We start from the raw sequence: 19,748 nt of genomic DNA, 5'->3' as shown, positions 1-19,748 counted from the left end.
TCTTCCCCATCCGAAGATGGCGTGCGGTGGTGGAGTCTCCAGATACACATGATGGATCTGACAAAAAAAGCCCTTCTAACTATCAGCCAGTCTACATCTTGCTGCTTGTTTAAAAGCCCTGAAAATGAAGCATTTTGCCAAATGGTAGTCACAGAATAGATACCACTGAGGGAAACCAAGATACTCATGCTGCAGAAAGGAATTACCCTCCAATTGTCATTTCTTCCAGGGATCTGGGTTTGATTTCCAGCTTGGGCCACTGTCTGCACGAGTTTCCTACGGGTACTCCAGTTTCCTCCCACAGTCCAAAAGATGTACTGGTTAGGCGCATTGACCATGCTAAATTCTCCCTCAGTGCCGGAGTGTAGCAACTAGGGGATTTTCAGAGTAATTTTTTTGTCATATTAATATAAGCTTACTTATGACACTAATAAATAAACTTTAAAAGTAGCTGGATTGGTAATCAGAGGACGCAGATCTGTGATCATTAACAAAAGAATCAGAGGGGCATTCAGGAGATTTTGTTTTCAGTGGCAAGTTTGTTATAATCTGCAATGCACTACCTGAGAGGCTGGTGAGAGTGATTCGATTACAAACAGCCGTGTCAATAATAAATTTCCTAAGGGTGGGATGATTGCAGTCCCGTCTGTGCCAATGGATCGGTTTTCTCATTGTTATGACACTTAGTTATTTTCTGGGAAAGTTGTGGCCGTAGTTTATAATTGAGGTCATCCTCAGGTTGGGAAAGCAGCAAGTGTGATGGGCCAAACAGTCTCTTCTTTTGCCAAACTTTCTCCATGGGCATTCTTTAGAATCAGTGCGGTTACAAATTTAGAATGTCAAATCTGAATAGCAGTCTGCTGAATGAATGTGACTGATTTAGCCCAGTGTTACAACAGTCCATCAGGAACCACTTTGAGTGGCCTTGATGGAATGACTGCTATAGCTCACGCCCTATGATTCAGTATGCTATCCCCTTTAATAAGACCTAATGTGGAACATGCAAAGGGAAAATTATTGGCCTTGCGATCCATTGACTTCCCTCCAGCTTATAGTTCAACAGCAGCATTTCCCTGGAAATTCCTCTAATACTTCCCTTGGTGTTTTGAGGGGAATTCTCCATGGTCTGCACGCAAGTGTCTGATAGTTTGCCAGACTGCTGAAGTCTGTCAATGCCCTTACACAGCGCACTGGATTAGGAAGCCAAGAAGTAATTGCTTACAGCTGAAGGTTTTCTCGTGCAAGCAAAACTTTGATGAAACTGTTCATCAGCTCCTTCTTCTGTTACAGGATGAGATCCGAGCTTCAAAACTCTAAAGAACTCTGTTGCACAGCATTTTCCTCTGCACCCTCCACCCCCGTCCTTCTGCAAACCGTCCCTCTCTCTAGCTGTGGAGGATGGTCTCGAAATGGACTCGAAATCTTAACTCTGGGTAGAATTTTCCCATCCCACCCACCACAGGAATTGTAGTGGGCCGTGCAAAGGTCCATTGACCTCGGGTAGGATTGGGGCAAGCGAGGCTGGAAAATCCCATCCTCTATTTTCTCTCCTTTTTTGTTTCAATTTCCTGCATTCATAGTATTTTGCTATTTTAAATGTTCTGTAAGGCTGGTGGAAGTTGCACACTCACTGAGGGGGATTTTAAAAATGCAGCTCAATGTGGAACAGGACACTGAGGTCCAAACTAGTGCATGCAGCAGCAACATCAGAACAGGACTTGCACTGAACGGCATCAAAATGAGCTCAAACCATGAAGGAGGAATAAGCTGCGTAAGTTTAATTTCATCCTGTATTGTGAAGGATCGGCATCAGAAACTCCTATCGTCAGCATGCTTCAATGATTCCAGCTAGCTCCTGCCTTTTCCCAAAGCTTTTATAAGCCGTTCTCCTGCAATATGTTCTTACATTCTTCATGCGAGAACTGCTTATTGAATCAACCGAAAAAAAATATTTTCTTTAAAAACTGCTACAGTAGCAGGAAGGCGACACTAATCACAGAGTGAAGCTGGCCTTGAAATAAGTAAAGTTGGCAAGTGATGGGGGCAGCCTTCGAGTCATGAATTTACAATCTAAGCATTTTGCTACATCCTGTTGTTATTAAACTGACAGCCAGTCACATAGAGCTGTTTCCCTTGTCACCGTGGTGATAATTCAATCATTGGGACTAGAATTTGGGACCACCACATAAAGCAGGCGAAATGCATGGAAATTGAGCTCCAGGCTGGGGAACTTTGGAACAGGGAGCCTGGGAATCTCTCGGCAATTCCCTACTCCAAGTGAAATTTGGAGTAAAGTAGCTCATGATTACTTTGTCCCGTCATTATTATGGTTAGCCTGAACATTTCTGCTTACGATATCAGCCTGATGCATTCAGAAGCTTTCCTCTGATATTTTGTTGCTATCATTAAATTGATTATTTAAACACAAACGGATATTGTATCAGTCAGCATTGCATTTACTCACTGTGGTACCTAGTTGTCTATTAGAAGTTGTGGGCGGGATTTTCCATTCCCGCCAGCAGCAGGAGAAGTCTGCTTGGGCAAAAGAAAAATTGGAAGTGCAGTCAGTCTTCCCATCCTGCCCACAGCGATGCTTGATGCTGGTCAGAACGGAAAATCCCACCCGTGTTGTCTTGAGGCATTTTTTTTCATTAACACAGATCTTTGGCATAGTGCTAATATCAATGGATTGATTATCCAGGATTCTAACCTAATGCTTTGGGGACATGCGTTCAAATCCCACCAGGGCAGCTGGTGGAATTTAAATGCAGTTAAGAAAATCTGGAATCTAAAGTTCATCTCCGTGCTGGTGACCATGACAGTGTTGTCATAAAAACCCATCTGGATCACTAGTGTCCTTTAGGGAAGGAAATCTGCCATCCTAATGCAGTCTGGCCTACATGTGATTCCTGACACAGAGCAATGTGGTTGATTCTTAAATGCCCCCTGAAATGGCTGAGCAAGCTATTCAGTTCCAAGGTCGTTAGAGAGGGGCAACAAATGCTGGAGCAGCCAGTGATATCTGCATCCCATAAAAGATTAAATATCAACAGCAGGAAAAGACCAAGCGGTGCATCGAGCCCATCTCACACCATAACAACCCAAACATCATGGCTAAATATTCCCTTTCTCTTCCAGTTGCACGTTCCATAATAGCAACATTGGAACTGGATTTTTAGGCCCTGATGGGTCAAGTATGGTGGAGCAGGAATTTTGATCTCTGGCCCACTTACTAATTCCCCAGTTCCATCCTATCCCTTGTTTTCATTTCGCAGAAATTGGGGGTGACAAGGGGGTACAAGACTACCTACCCACAAATGACGGGTAACCACTTAATGATAGCTTGGGGCCAATCGTCAGACATCACCCCCAGACCTCCCGGGGTATCAGAAACTAAGGCAGCTGTCTGAAGCTGGTTATTTCAGCTGTGACAGACCAGTGCTTCAGGCTTTGAGACTCTTCCCTGCCTGCCTCTGCTCCAGTCTTGCCCCCGTCCTAAAATAAAGTAAAATTAACAACAGCAACAAAAATGCTTGCTGAAGGCCTCTCATAAAAGAAAGTTAAGCAAAACGACATTGAGAAATATAAAGAGAGGAGCAAGTTAGAAAAGAATAGAATAGAATCCCTACAGTGTAGAAGGAGGCCATTCGGCCCATGGAGCCTGCACTGATCAACAATCCCACCCAAGCCCTATCCCTGTAACCCCACATATTTACCCTGCTAATCCCCCTGACACTAAGGGTCAATTCAGCATAGCCAATCCACCGAACCATCTAATCACCTAACTAGTTCTACCAACTTAAACTATGCACTGGCAAGTAAGGGCCAGAATCTAAAATATCACAACAGCAGTGTCCATTTCTACTAAGAATGTTGGTTCCCTTGTTCAAACATAGAAATGACGAATACTCTTCCAGAGTGAGGCAGTTCTGGAATTCGACCAGTGAAAAATGATCAACAGGTGATAAACAACGTTAAGTCCGACTGGTGTTAGTGTAAAGAGTGGGAAAATGGGGAAAGTCCCATCAGGCGAACTATCAGACTAAAACAATTCAAAAGACCATCACAAATTTTGAAAAAGACTTTTTGGTTGTCATGCATTTGGGTGAGAAGATTAATCAGTGTAAAAAAGAGTAAGAGTTTCTATAACTGAAGAAATGTTCCTCTATCTATTGAGTAGGCGCCATTGGTGGCACAGTGGTTAACACTGCTGCCTCACAGTACCAGGGACCTGGGTTTGATTCCTGGCTTGGATCACTGTGTGTGTGGAGTTTGCACATTCTCCCTGTGCCTGCGTGGGTTTCCTCCAGGTGCTCCAGTTTCTTCCCAGTCTGAAAGACCTGCTGGTTACGTGCATTCGCTGTGCCAAATTTTCCTTTGGTGTAACCAAACAGGCATCAGAGTGTGGCAACTGGAGGATTTTCACAGTAACTTCATTGTGGTGTTAATCTAAGTCTATTTGTGACACTAATGAATAAACTAAACTTTAAACTCTATCTATGGAAAAGTCACAATTTAAACAAAATCCCAGTTAACAGCTGAATTTGAAATGGCAAAAGCCTCATTAAATCAGTTTGAACATTCCTTTATTATTTAGCACGGATACAGATGGAGAGGAAGGCTGTGGTGTGTATTATGTAATTGAATGTATTTGCAATTTTTTTCATATAAATATTTCATAGTTTGTTATTATTAATCTTAATACCTGTGGTCAAAGAGTCCTTTAATAAATTGCTCCTAAGACCCTCCATTTTCTATTCTATCCAGTGCTCTGTTCTGATCCCCACACCTAGCCACGGAGAATCTCCAGCTCAATCTCACTGCCCACATTTTGCAGACATTTGGTGAGATAGTAAACAGACATGATCGCTATTAAAAAACTCTGAAACTGTAACTCAGATGTAGGCATTTTGGAAGAACTGAAACCAGATATCTCAAGTCAGTCGATGAACTAGGGGGCACAGCCTCAAGATAAAGGGGAGGCGGTTTAGAACGGAGTTGAGGAGGAACTTCTTCACTCAAAGGGTGGTGAATCTCTGGAATTCTCTGCCCGTTGAAGTGGTGGAGGCTGCCTCGCTAAATATTTTTAAAAAGCGGGTTGATGGGTTCTTGATAAGAGAGGGGATTAAGGGTTATGGGGAGAGGGCGGGAAAGTGGAACTGAGCCACGACAGATCAGCCATGATCTTATTGAATGGCGGGGCAGGCTCGAAGGGCTAGATGGCCTACTCCTGCTCCTATTTCTTATGTTCTTATGTTCTTATGTTCTTAAGATTCCAGGGGCTGAGTTTCACAGGGCAATGTGATCCCCAGCAACACAGTAAAAAGTCTGACAACACCAGGTTTTAGTCCAACCTATTTATTTGATAATATTCTCACAAGCTTTCGAGGGGTTACCCTCTTCGTCAGGTGAATGGAGAGTTCTGGCCTCAGACAGAGCATATAAAGCACAGACAGTTTAGAGATTACTGATTAAAATGCGAATCCTTACACCTAACCTGCTGTTCAAGACCTGAAGTCGCTGACAATGTGAGTGGTAGGAGCACTGATCACAGTTTAAAGAGATGTGTATTGTCTCCCGACAGTACAGTAAGTGAGGTTTTGCAAACCCAGGCAAGTCACGGGGGTTACAGATAGTGCGACATGAACCCAAGATCCCTGTTGAGACCGTCCTCATGTGTGCGGAACTTGGCTATCAGTCTCTGCTCAGCGACTCTGCGCTGTCGTGTGTTGTGCAAGACCTCTGCAAGACATGCCGGATCATCGACATGGATACCATCATCACACGTGAGAATACCATCCACCAGGTACATGGTAAATACTCTTGCAACTCGGCCAACATTGTCTACCTGATACGTTGCAAGAAAGGATGTCCCGAAGCATGGTACATTGGGGAGACCATGCAGACGCTACGACAACGGATGAATGAACATCGCTCGACAGTCACCAGGCAAGACTGTTCCCTTCCTGTTGGCGAACACTTCAGTGGTCACGGGCATTCAGCCTCTGACCTTCGGGTAAGCATTCTCCAAGGCGGCCTTCACAACACACGACAGCGCAGAGTCGCTGAGGTCCAGGTCCAGGGTATCCCAGAAGCTTTGACTGGGTGAGCTAATTTCGGGCAAGAAGAGAACAGATATCCTTTGGGAAATTCCCTAATATCCATCAGAGGCAGCAGCCTCACCTTGTTGTCACATTCCCCTTTCGTACTTCTCTCCCGGCCAATGTCCCACTCTTGCCTTGGAGTCAGGCTTCATAAGCCTCTCTTCCTTAAGGATTGGCTATAATCCCAAGAGTGACTATCACTCAAGCCTGGTGTTACTGGCTCTACAGAGCTGTCTGCCAGTGAATTCAATTGGCCAGCAGCTATCTGAGGCGGGACTTCCTTTCCAAATTGGGGGATTAAGTCTCACCCCGAGCCTATTAACACCCGACCAAAATGTTAAGTGTCTGCGAGGCAGCTGGCTCCTTCATGGTGGAGGTCAGGGAACATGGCATGCTGCAAAATCCAGTCCATTAACTCTTACTTCTCCCTCCACAGATGCTGCCAGACCCTCTGAGTGTTTCCAGCATTTTCTGGTTTGATTGCAGGTTTTAAGCTTCAGCAGTACTTAGCCTTTGTTCTGATACTGAATCTTTTCTTCTCTTAAAGGAGCGCATATTCTTGACGCTTTCGAACTATATCTTCACAGTCATCTTCTTGACTGAGATGGCAGTAAAGGTAAGCCTCAGTCATCATGTTTTGTAAAAGCTGAAACAATGTCAAAAAATTGTCTGTATCTGAGGGAGAATGCCACACCCTTAACAAGATGAGTAAGAAGTCTCACAACACCAGGTTAAAGTCCAACAATCTTATTTGATAGCACGAGCTTTCGGAGCACTGCTCCTTCATCAGGTGAGTTACCACTCACCTTATGAAGGAGCGGTGCTCCAAAAGCTTGTGCTACCAAATAAACCTGTTGGACTTTAACCTGGTGTTGTGAGGTTTCTTACTGTGCCCACCACAGTCCAAAGCCGGCATCTCCATACCTCAACAAGATAATGGGAGCAGAACCTGACTGAACAAACAGTTCACTTTCTGTCCATTTTTGTTTTCATCACTGTGGGGTCAGGTGATGATGATTTCACCCATGAAATGATCACGTGGAGCTAAAAACCATTGTAGATTAATTTGATGAGAATAAATCTCATTTATGAAAGACTTGTTCCAGAGCTGTGATGGGTGATCCGGAGAATGCTGAAGGAAATTCCCATTGTCTGTGCTTATCAAGATGGAATGGATTAGTATTGGAGATAGAAAATCTACCCATATTTACCTGGCCCAGCATCACCATCGGACACTCACTCCGCCTGAACAATTATAGCATGGAGAATGTACAAATCCGAAGCCCTCTCCACACTTCCCCTCTGGATAATGTCCCTTTCTGTCATCTTAGAGAATTGATTTGAGAGCCCAATGATCCATTTTTATTGTTCTACTTTGAACCCTCTCTAAAATAAATATATTTATTCAGCCCTTGGGGGACCACGGTTGACATTTGTTGCCCTTCCCCATTTGCCATGAGACAGCAGTGTGGGACTTCCCCGTGAACCGCTGGTTTGATAAGTTGTTTACCAGGCCACTTCTTAGAGGGCAGTTATGGATCCAATTGACATTTTAGCAATGAATTGGCAGCTTTATTTTAGATTTATTTAGATTTCAGATTAATTTGTTAAAAAAAGCTGAATTCAAATTTCCACCCTGCAATGGTGGATTTGAATTGATGGGTCTTGTTCTTTGCCACATCGTCTCCTCCTGTGACAGTGAGGGTTGGGGAGTGCACTAAATTATTGGAGTCAAGAAACTCAACTCGAACCTGACCCTATTCACTTCCATTTAAATTTTTAGCAATACAAATCGGGCAATCAGTGAGGCTCCTGCAAAGGGGCCTAATTAACAGCTGCGTATCCCTGCCTCATGACATCATCAACGCACAACTTTAACTTCACTTGTTCAGGTGGGGGAGGATGACCCAAGCAGAAAGGATTCCCGGCAGGAGGTCTGAGGTGGGAAACACCAACTGACCAAAGAAATATTGAAGGTCAGCTCCTGTTGGCACTGTTTTGGGGGCCAAACGAGGCAGGAGTGCTGGCTCCAAGTGTCACAGTTAGCCTTTGGCCTCACTACCACCTCCAGCCCTGACCGTGGCCTAGTGCAATCCCCCTTCCCACACCCCACACAACCCCACTGACTGCTGGGGACCCTGCTCCATGACATGACTTACCCATTCCTTCTTGCTGCAAGCTTGTGGTTGGCCTGACTAAAATTATACAAATCAGACCCTTTTGTTAAGTTTGATGAGGCCTCCATGACCGTAGGTGATTTGTCCAGTTAAATAACCACCGCACCGCCATAGCCCAGCCTGAAATACTTCTTTCCTGCTCCCCTTTGCAGCTGGTGGCAATGGGCCTTTGTTTTGGTCAGCGGACATATCTCAAAAGTTCTTGGAACGTTCTGGATGGTCTGCTGGTGATGATCTCCGTCATCGATATCCTGGTCTCCATGGTTTCCGACAGTGGGACAAAGATTCTCGGAATGCTGCGAGTCCTACGTCTTCTGCGGACTCTCCGCCCCCTCCGGTAACCAAACTCATCACATTCCAACAGGGTTCGGGCTCAGACAGACAATTGAAAGCTGGGCCGAGATTTTAAGGAACAGGTTAAGTGTTATTTTACGGATTTGTCGCCAACAGGGAGGACATTTTGTCGGAGGTGTATGTGAGGAATTTGGTTGGGTCTTGTGCATTTATATGTTAGCCTAAAATCAGACGTAATGTTATCACTTCTGAGCAGCACTTCCAAGCTTGAACACAATGGCTGGAATTTTCCAACCATTCCTGCCACAGGGTCTTCCGCTTCTGCCGACGGTGAACTCCTGCCACAGGTTTCCCGGCAGCAGAGATTCTAAACAACAGGAAATCCCGCTGACGGTGGGGGGTCCAGTGGATTCCACCACCAGCCAATGGCAGGTCACCTCCTCTGCCCTGAAGCACGGGGCAGGGATGGATGTGCAGAAAATCTTGCCCAATATTTGATGTTGATGCTCTGAGGCAGCATCGAGCAATGATGTCTCTAATGTTTGTGCTTTTGTACATCACCAATTCACTGAATTGTGCGGGCCCTTTAAGATTTCTTGGGCAGCTGCACACGTGCAGTATCTTAAAGGGGCAGACTTGTGCTCAACCTATGCAGGAACCTCTGAGTTGCCACATTGCCACATGACTGCACAGCCTATAGGGATCATTGGTACTGAGAGGCAGCAGCAGCTGTCACAGAGCAGCACCGATGGAGCACGACACTGTCAGAGATACTGGCCAAGATTTTCTGGCCCTTGCCACCGGCAGGATCTTCCAGTTCCGCTGAAGGCAACCCCCTCCCCTCCCCACAGCAGGTTCCCCAGCGGCGCAGCCGGTGGGCAACACAAACGGCCATTGACTTCAGCAGGACTGGAAGATTCCTCCACTGCTGGAAAACCCACCGCTGGGGCAAACTGCCTCCACTGCTGGAAAACCCACCGCTGGGGCGAGTGGGGGCCAGAGACTCCCAGCCTTTCAGATGAGATGTTAAAACGAGGATATGTCTGCCCTCTTGGGTCAACGTAAAAGTTCCCACAACAAAATATTAAAGATCTGGGGAGCTCTGCTTGGTTTCCTGCTACAATAGGACAGACTGGGAAGGGTCCAGTGTCATAGGGAGGACAACTGCAGATCAAAATTGATTAATTATAATGATCGGGTATACTTGCATTTTATTTAATTCCGTTGAACGTAGGAACATAAGAATTAAGAACAAGTGTAGGCAATTCAGCCCCTCGAGCCCACTCCGCCATTCTATATGATCATGGCTGATCTCCATCTCATCCTCAATCCACTTCCCAGAGCCTTTTATCCTGGTTTTGATCAAATATTTATCAATCTCCTAAATCCATTGTGATGCTGCATCCATTGCACTCTAGGACAGTGAGTTCCATAGATTCACAACCCTCTGTGAGAAGCAGCTTCTCCTTATCTCTGTCTGGAACCTCCCCCCTCTTACTCAAAACTATGACCTATTGCCTATTACTGTTCTAGAAGAGGAAACATTTGGTTATCGTTTATTTTATCAAGCCTGTTGAGTATTTTATATACCTCAATCAAATTCCCTCTCAGTCTTCTGTACTCCAGCGAGTACAAGCCCAAGCAACTCCTCATTCGACAGCCCCTTCAAACCTGGAATCAATCTCGTGAACCTCTTCTGAACCGCCTCCAGTGCCACCACATCCTTCCTCAAAGAAGGTGACCAAAGCTGAACATAGTACTCCAGGTGTAGTCTCATGAATGCCTTATACAACGGTAACAAAATGAGTGTTGGGGATTATTGATATCCTGATGCTCCAAACAGATAATTGGTGCCACCATTACAAGGTAATGTGACATATAATTATGGGTTATATCCTCTGCCCCAGGCCTGCCAGTTACATTTAGGAGACTAACAAATGAGAATTGTAAGCATTAATCTGTACTCTGCCAGTCCTTTGATTTTTGTACATTATATTTGCATATTACAAACAAAAGAGTCATATTGGACTCAAACATTTACTCTGTTTGTCTGATGCTTCAGAACTGCTGAATTTTTCCATCACTTTCTATTTTTATTTATATTCATGTTTTTATGAAGATATAATTATGTTGCACAGGACAACCGGGCTTATGCTGTACTCCCACGAGTACGGAAGATTAATGAATGATCTAATTGGGCTGTTTTAATTGATTAAAGGATTTAATAAGGAAGATAGAGAGAAGCCAATTGCTCTGATCAGAACAAATCAAGCTGAGCCATTCAGGGAAGTGTCCTGAAGCACTTCTTCATACTAAGTGGGTGGAAATATGGAACTCCCTCCCCCAAAAAGTTGCTGAGGGTTTGACTGATTAAGTTTTGTTAGTCAGATGAATTAATGAGTATGGAACCAAGTCAGATAAGTGGGGTGAAGATACAAACCAACCGCAATCAAACTGAGTGGTGGGAAAGGCTTGGGCAGCTGAAAACAATTGATTTTTATTCCTGTGTTCCAAAATTGACAGCTCCTTGCTGAGAATCCTTTTCATTTCTGTAGTTCAAGAGGCAACTCAGAGGATTGCAGGAGAGTAAAGGGGATTGAAGGGACCTGTTGAGAAGATAGAGGACAGTCTTGGTATTAGTAATGTTTACTCTAATGTCTGATGTTGCTGAAGGATCTTCTGATTCAATTTGAATGGTGAAAGGATAGTGTCAGTTATTTTCTCTTTTTTCATGCAGCATCCTCATTGACTAGGGTTCCATGAAGGAATCCTCATTGTGGGACTGCAGTTACTGGCTCGACGTACTTTCTCTAAAATCTCTTGGCAACCCACAGTGATATCATGAACTTTCTGATCAGCTTGTTGCTGTCCACACAGTTTCATTGTGTGTCTTTTCCCTCTTTTAGCATGGAGCAGTCACCTGCTTCTGCATTTCTTATAGTTGTTCAATCAGGTAGGAGCAACTCTAACAGTGTTGTGAAGAGTCTCTGCAATATGTGTGAAGCACATGAAAAACTCAAGTAAATCGAGGCAGGTTTCTAAGCAAAGGAATCGAGACTTTGTTTTAAAAAACCAACAGGAATGCTGAGAGACTGCACTGTCCATGCCAGTTTCAGAAATCAATCTCAATCGCAACTCATCAACTGGATAAAGGATGGGCTAGCCGTTGTTTCCACAGAAACCCTAACGTGTTCTTAACCCTGACACCATCTTCCCTTTAAAGGTTGCATGTGGCTATAGTTTGCGAGTGCTGAGAGGACATTTGAAGATAGAAAAAGTGTTCACTAACTCACATCCTACAAGGTTGAAAAATAAATTTAGCTCATTTTTAAAGTGATGGGAAGCTTCCATTATTGGGATCTCTTTTGAGCAGAGAAGGTTACTTAAACTTGGAAGCTTCTCATGTCTAATGATGCAGACAAAACATGTAATTGTGCCTGTTTTTATAGATGGTCATTCCTGGAACAGGTCACCAGCAGAACATCGTTCCACATCAAGCTTGGCTGCCCAGGAAGCTCCCCCCACTCTTAGTCCCTGCCATGGGCGTCTTTACAGGCTGATACCCAGCTTGTTCGGCCATATTGTGGCCACACTCAAGCGCTATGAGACAGCAGTGCTAACCGTTGCATCTTTGGGTTATTAAAAATCACTGCAAAGATAGCCATGGCATTGGTTATAATCCTCCAAAATTTCTTAGAATTAAAACCTTAGAATTAAAAATGTGACACAGCTATTCAAAAAAGGAGGGAGGCAGAATGCAGGGATGGCACAGTGGCACAGCGGTTAGCACCACTGTCTCATAGTGCCAGGGACCTGGGTTCAATTCTGGCCTTGGGTGACTGTCTGGGTGGAGCCTGCATGTTCTCCCCGTATCAACATGCGTTTTGTTCTTGTGTTCCAGTTTCCTCCCACACTCAAGATATGCAGGTTAGGGAAGTAGCAGGGTAAATGCATGAGGTTACAGGGATAGGGCGGTGGGTAGATAAATAGGTAAAGACAAAAGATTTGCAGGGCTATGGTGAAAGAGGAATGTCAGTTATTTTCTCTCTTTTCATGCAGCATCCTCATTGACTAGGGTTGCTAAACGTGGCTTATGGCATGACAGCTCTACTAGCTAAAGCAAGGAGGCAGACCCCAAGAACTACCCTAGCCAGTAAAGTTGGGCCCTTGCCATAGTACTATTCTATTCCGTACTCTAGTCAACTGAACTAACTGACCCATTTAATGTTGCATATAAGCTACATAGCCAGCATAACCAAGAGGGTCAAATTGCCTCCTTCTGTGCTGTAGTGTTTTATGATTCTCAAGCATACAATAGTGTTGTGAAAAGGCTGCTAGAGAACCTCACACCCTTTAAGAGAAAAATATGCTCTTCATCTCTATCTCAAAAGAGAGGCCTCTTATTTTTAAACTGCATGCCCTGGTTCTAATTTGTTCAACAAGAATAAATATCCTCCCAGTCCCCTCGGAGTCTTACGCAAGGATATTTTGGCCTTGGAGGGAGTGCAGAGGAGGTTTACTAGGCTGATACCGGAGTTGAGGGGGTTGAACTATGAGGAGAGGCTGAATAAACTAGGCTTGTACTCGTTAGAGTTCAGAAGAATGTGGGGAGATCTCATTGAGACGTATAAGATGATGAATGGGATGGATAGGATAGAGGTGGAGAGGCTCTTCCCACTCAGAAAGGACAGTAGGACTAGAGGGCACAGCCTCAAGATAAAGGGGGGGCGGTTTAGAACGGAGTTGAGGAAGAACTTCTTCACTCAAAGGGTGGTGAATCTCTGGAACTCTCTGCCCGTTGAAGTGGAGGAGGCTGCCTCACTCAATATTTTTAAGACGTGGGTTGATAGGTTTTTGATAGGCAAGGGGATTAAGGGTTATGGGGAGAGGGCAGGAATGTGGAACTGAGCCACGACAGATCAGCCATGATCTTATTGAATGGCGGGGCAGGCTCGAGGGGCTAGATGGCCTACTCCTGCTCCTACTTCTTATGTTCTTATGTCTTATACGTTTCAATAAGATCACCTCTCATCCTTCTGAGCTCCAATTGGTAAAGGCACAAACTGTTCACCTTTTCCTCACAGGATAAAGATATCATCCCAGGAATGAGTCAGATGAACCTTCTCTGAAATGCTTCTGATGTAATTATTATCATTATCAAATAAAGAGACCAAAACTGTACACACAATTCCGGATGTGATCTCACCAAGATCCCATTACAGCGACAGTAAAATTTCCCTACTTTTATATTCCATTCCCCTTGCAATAAGTTTTGAGTTGCTTTCAATAACATTTGGGTTATTTTCCTAATCACTTGCTGTAATCACCTCCTAATCACCTCCATACTAACTTTTTGTAGTTCATGTACCCAGATCCCTTAGGGTACAGTGTTCTCTCTCCATTTGAATAGTATACTGCTTTTGTATATTTCCTGCCAAAGTGGACAAGTTCACAATTTCCCACATTATCCTCCACCTGGCAATTTTTTGCCTACTCACTTAACCAATCTATATCCCTTTTATACATCCATTAGCTCCTCTTGACAATTTACTTTACTATATATCATTATATCATCAGCAAATTTAGCTGTCATACATTTGATCCCTTCATCCAAGTCATTGATTTAGATTGTAAATAGTGGAGGACCCAGCATTGATGGCTGGGGCACTCCACTAGTTACAGCTTGCCAATCTGAAAAAAAGGCACAATTATTCCTATTCTCTACTTTGGTTAAAGGAAGGGCAGGACTGGCAGTTGAATGTTCCCGGGTATAAGTGCTTCAGGCGTGATAGGGGTGGGTCGCTGAGAGGTGGGGGAGTGGCGTTGTTAGTTAAGGATTGCATCATAGCAGTGCAGAGGGAGGGAGGTATAGAGGATATAGGAATCGAGTCGCTATGGGTGGAGTTGAGGAATAAGAAGGGAGATGTTACTATGTTGGGTGTGTACTACAGACCGCCCAACAGCCCGAGGGCTGTGGAAGAAGGGATAAGCAGGGACATTCTAGATAAGTGCAGGAAGAATAGGGTGGTGGTAGTGGGAGATTTTAATCTCCCCGGGGTAGACTGGAAGGTGCCGAGATCAGAGGGTGCTGACGGGGAGGAATTTGTACAGTGTGTAATGGAAGGATCCCTGGAGCAGTATGTGGATAGCCCGACCAGAGAGGGGGCTATACTGGACTTGGTTCTGGGGAATGAGCCTGGGCAGGTGGTTGACGTTGAAGTAGGAGAGCAGGTGGCTAACAGTGACCACAACTCTGTCTGGTTTAAGATATTAATGGATAAAGATGAAGCCTGGCCTAAGGGGAGGGTGTTAAACTGGGGGAGGGCTAGATACAACCGGATTAGACAGGATCTTAAAGATACGGACTGGGGTAAGCTGTTTGATGGCAGGTCGACGCTGGGTATGTGGGAGTCTCTCAAGGGAAAACTAAAATCTTTGCAGGAAAGGTACGTGCCGGTCAAGAGGAAGGATGGGAAGGGTAGGATTAGAGAGCCGTGGGTAACTAGGGATATTGAGGACCTGGTCAGGAGGAAGAGGGAGGCGTACATTAGATCTAGGCATTTGAGGACAGAGATAGCGTTAGAAGAATACAGAGAATGTAGGAGAGAACTTAAAAGGGGCATCAGAAAGGCAAAAAGGGGCCACGAAATGGCTTTGGCGGGTAGGATTAAAGAAAATCCTAAGGCATTTTACTCCTATGTTAGAAATAAAAGGATGGTTAGAGGGAAGATTGGTCCTCTCAGGGACAGAGGAGGGGAACTATGCTTGGAGCCTGGGGGAATGGGGGAGATCCTGAATGAATACTTTGCATCGGTATTCACGCAGGAGAGGGGCCTGATGTCTGGTGCTGTGCTTGAGGAGTTTGAGGATCCGTTGAGGGATATAGTCATCACGAGGGAAGAGATGTTGGGACTTTTAGACAGTATAAAGACGGATAAATCTCCGGGGCCTGATGGCATCTATCCCAGGCTGTTAAGGGAGGTGAGGGATGAAATTGCTGGGCCTCTGACGCAAATCTTTGTCTCTTCTTTGGACACAGGTGAGGTCCCAGAGGATTGGCGCATTGCAAATGTAGTACCGTTGTTTAAGAAGGGTCAGAGGGATAACCCAGGGAATTATAGGCCGGTGAGCTTGACTTCAGTTATAGGCAAGCTAATGGAGAGGATCCTCAAGGATAGGATGTATGAACATCTGGAGCGCTGCAATCTGATCAGGGATACGCAGCATGGCTTCGTTACAGGGAGGTCGTGCCTTACGAATCTAGTGGAATTTTTTGAAGAAGTGACAAAAACGGTTGACGAAGGACAAGCCGTTGATGTCGTCTATATGGATTTCAGTAAGGCGTTTGACAAGGTCCCTCATGGTAGGCTGATAGAAAAGGTGAAGGCTCATGGGATACAAGGCCAGGTATGTAGATGGGTGGAGAACTGGCTTGGGAGGAGGAGACAGCGAGTAGTAGTGGAAGGCTCCTTTTCCAATTGGAGGTCTGTCACCAGTGGTGTGCCTCAGGGCTCGGTACTTGGACCTCTTCTATTTGTGGTATATATTAATGACTTGGAAGAGGGGGTAGGTGGTGTGATCAGCAAATTTGCTGATGACACTAAGATGGTTGGATTGGCGGGTACTGAGGAGCAGTGCCTGGCAATGCAACAGGACATAGACAGGCTGGTAGATTGGGCAGATAGATGGCAAATGGAATTTAATCCGGAGAAATGCGAGGTGATGCACTTTGGCCGGAATAATGTAGAGGGGAGTTATACGATAAAAGGTAGAACTATCCGGAGTATAGATACGCAGAGAGACCTGGGGGTGCAAGTGCACAAGTCCCTGAAGGTGTCGGTGCAGGTGCAGAATGTGATGAGGAAAGCGTATGGTATGTTAGCCTTCATAGGAAGAGGTATAGAATATAAGAGTAGGAGTCTGATGTTGCAGTTGTATAGAACGTTGGTTAGGCCTCACTTGGAGTACTGCGTCCAGTTCTGGTCGCCGTACTACCGGAAGGATGTAGAGATCCTGGAGAGAGTGCAGAGGAGATTTACCAGGATGTTGCCTGGTATGGAAGGGCTGTCTTACGAGGAAAGATTGAATGAACTTGGGCTGTTTTCCCTTGAGAGACGTCGGCTGAGGGGGGATCTAATAGAGGTTTATAAGATTATGAAGGGGATAGATAGAGTAAATGGTGGTAAGCTTTTTCCGCTATTAGAAATGGATAAAACGAGGGGTCACGGGCTTAGGGTGAGGGGGGCTAGGTATAAGACAAATATTAGAGGGCAGTTTTTCACGCAAAGGGTAGTGGGGGTGTGGAATGCACTGCCGAGTAAGGTGGTGGAAGCAGGCACACTAGGGTTGTTTAAGAGTCACTTAGACAGCCATATGAGCGGGCTACATATAGGGGGATATAGTAGGCCTTACTAAACATTGTAGGCTTGGGAATACGTTTTGCCTCAGGGATGTTAGTCTTTGCCTGTTTAATAATGAATTTTTTTGTCTCCACAAGCATTTAAGTCCAGCAAGGGGCATGCATGCGGCAGGTTGTAGTGGGCTGCTCTTGGACGTTGCTTCGGGAGTTGCCTATTGCTTCATGTCGTTAGTGTGCTTAAACTGGACCATCTCGAGGGCAACATGACAGCTCAGAGACGATCTCTGTTGCTGTGCGGACACATGGATTTGGGCCTGTGTCTGTGGGAGTTTGCACGTTCTCCCCGTGGTTGCGTGGGTTTCCTCCGGGTGCTCCGGTTTCCTCCCACATCCCCAAATATGTGCTTTTAGGCTGATTGATTGGGTACTAAATTGTCCCTAAATTGGACCTCCCTGATCCTCGCACGTTAGGCGTAGACTAAAATCATGAATAGGTCACTGAGACAGTGGGACGGCGGCGCGGGCTCGTTGGGCCGAAGGGCCTGTTTCCCGTGCTGTGTTGTTCTTTGTTCTTCTTTGTACTTTCTGTTAGCTAACCAGGCCTTTATCCATTCTAATATGTTACCTCCAACAGAATGAGCTTTTACTTTGTGTAGTAATTTTTAATGTGGCAGCTTAACACATGCCTTTTGGAAATCCAAGTACACCACACCTACAGGTTCTCCTTTATCCACCTTGCCTATTACTTCCCCAAAGAACTGAAATGAATTAGTTAAATATAATTTCCATTTCACAAAACTTTGTTGGCTCTGCCTGATCACATTAAGATTTTCTAAGTAACCTGCTATAACCTCCTTAATAGTGGATTCCAGCAATTTCCCTCTAACAGATGTTTGGCTAACTGGTCTACAGTTTCATAGAATCATAGAATTCCTACTGTGCAGAAAGAGGCCTTTCGGCCCATCAAACCTGAACCAACAACAATCCCACCCCCAGGCCCTAACCCCTTAGCCTAAGAATTTACCCTTCTAGTTCCCCATGACACTAAAGGACAATTTAGCATGGCCAATCAACCTAATCCACACATCTTTGGACTGTGGGAGGAAACTGGAGTACTTGGGGGAAACACACAAACTTGAGAGAATGTGAAAACTCCACACAGACAGTCAGCCAAGGTCAGAATTGAACCTAGGTTCCTGGCACTGTGAGGCATCAGCGCTAACCACTGCGCCACCGTGCTGCCCCTACATTCCAGCATACTGCCTCCCTCCTTTTTTGAACAGTAGTGTTACATTTTTAATTCTAAGGTTTACTTCTAAGGAATTTTGCAGGATTATAATCAATGCCACAGCGATCTCTGCAACCACTTCTTTATTGACCCAAAGATGCAGGTCATCTGGTCCTAGGGATTTGTCAGCCTTTATGTCTAACAGTTCTCTCAGTACCCTTTCCCTGATGATGATCATTTTAAATTCCTCCTCCTTCTTTGCCTGTTGATTTTCAAGTGCCTTTGGAAAGCACTCTAAGTCTTCTGCATTCAATACAGACACAAAATACCAGTTCAATGCTTCCGCCATTTTCAGTGTTATACACAGAATGAGGTCATTTGACCCAACTGGTGGAATTTTCTGGCCACGCTTGCCCTAAAACTGGAAAATCCTGCCCAAGGTTAATGGACCTTTGCATAGTCCGTGTCCCGCCCACTGCAATTCCCATGGTAGGCAGGAGAGGAAAATTCCACCCATTGTGCCTGTGCCAGCTTTCTGAATGAGTAGTTCACTTCACGCCACAACTCCGCCTTCTCTCTGTAGCCCTGAACATCTTTCCTCTTCAGAAAACTAAACCATTCACCTTTGAATGCTTCAATTGAACATGCCTCCATGTGAAAAAGGTTTGCCTCATGTCGCCATTGCTTCTTTTGCCAATTTCCTTACACCTGTGCCATCTCGTTCTCAATCCTTTCACAACTGGGTACATTTTCACTTACCACTCTGTCCAGACCCCAGTCAATCAAGTCTTCTTTCCACCTTCTCTTCTCCAAGCAAAACAGTTCTAACTTCTCACATCTATCTTCATAAATACATTTCCTCAAATCTGGAACCATTTTGTGAATCTTCTCTACACTTTCTCTAATGTGTTCACATCCTTCCTCAAGTGCAGTGCCCAGAATAACAAAATACTCCAGTCAAGGCCCAACTATTGTTCTCTTACTATAATCTGTTTGCTCTTGTATTCCATGCTCTGATTAATAAAGTCTAGGATACTGCATGCTTTAAACTTTATTATCCACTCTGTCAACTTGTCCTGCTACCTTCAATGACTTATGCACTTATACACCCGGATCCCTCTGCTCCTGCACCTGTTTTAGAAAGCTGTTATGTTGACTGCACATTATACACTCCATTGGATTCTTTTGTCAGTTGAAGTCATTGGAAATCTTACATGATATAACAGGTAACAGTCCAATATATCCAGTTTTCTACCCTTGCCAACACTGAATATTTCCCCTCCTGCTACATTCTCCAGGTGTTTGCTCCACTTCACTTTCATTTCACTGCTTACTGCAATTCAGGATCACAGGGAGTCAGAGCCTATCCCAACAGACACTGGACGCTAGGCAGGATACACCCAGGACAGAGATGCCTGTCCATCACAGGGCACACATTCTCACTCACAGACAAACTGAGAGGCAATTTATTATGGCCAATCCATTTAACCTGCGCACCTTTGGACCATGACAGAAAACCAGAGCATCCGGAAGAAGCCCACACAGAAATGGGAAGAACATGCAATCTCCACACAGTCACCCAAGGCT

The 19,748-nt window shown here is 44.9% G+C and overlaps 1 protein-coding gene across 1 annotated transcript in view; it reads left to right on the top strand.

Moving 5' to 3' along the window:
* LOC145356398 (voltage-dependent T-type calcium channel subunit alpha-1G-like) overlaps positions 1-19,748 on the top strand; it is a 313,384-nt gene that overhangs the window by 195,321 nt on the left and 98,315 nt on the right. Inside the window, exons 19-20 of the mRNA XM_080209098.1 lie at positions 6,652-6,720; positions 8,434-8,618. Coding sequence (XP_080065224.1) covers positions 6,652-6,720; positions 8,434-8,618 — 254 coding nt within the window. The remainder of the gene's footprint in view (positions 1-6,651; positions 6,721-8,433; positions 8,619-19,748) is intronic.

The sequence above is a fragment of the Carcharhinus amblyrhynchos genome, chromosome 21 (assembly GCF_965287045.1).
Source record: "Carcharhinus amblyrhynchos chromosome 21, sCarAmb.v2.hapA, whole genome shotgun sequence".
NCBI lineage: Eukaryota > Metazoa > Chordata > Chondrichthyes > Carcharhiniformes > Carcharhinidae > Carcharhinus > Carcharhinus amblyrhynchos.
Note: the sequence above shows the minus strand (reverse complement) of the source record. Positions and strands in the feature narration are given on the sequence as shown.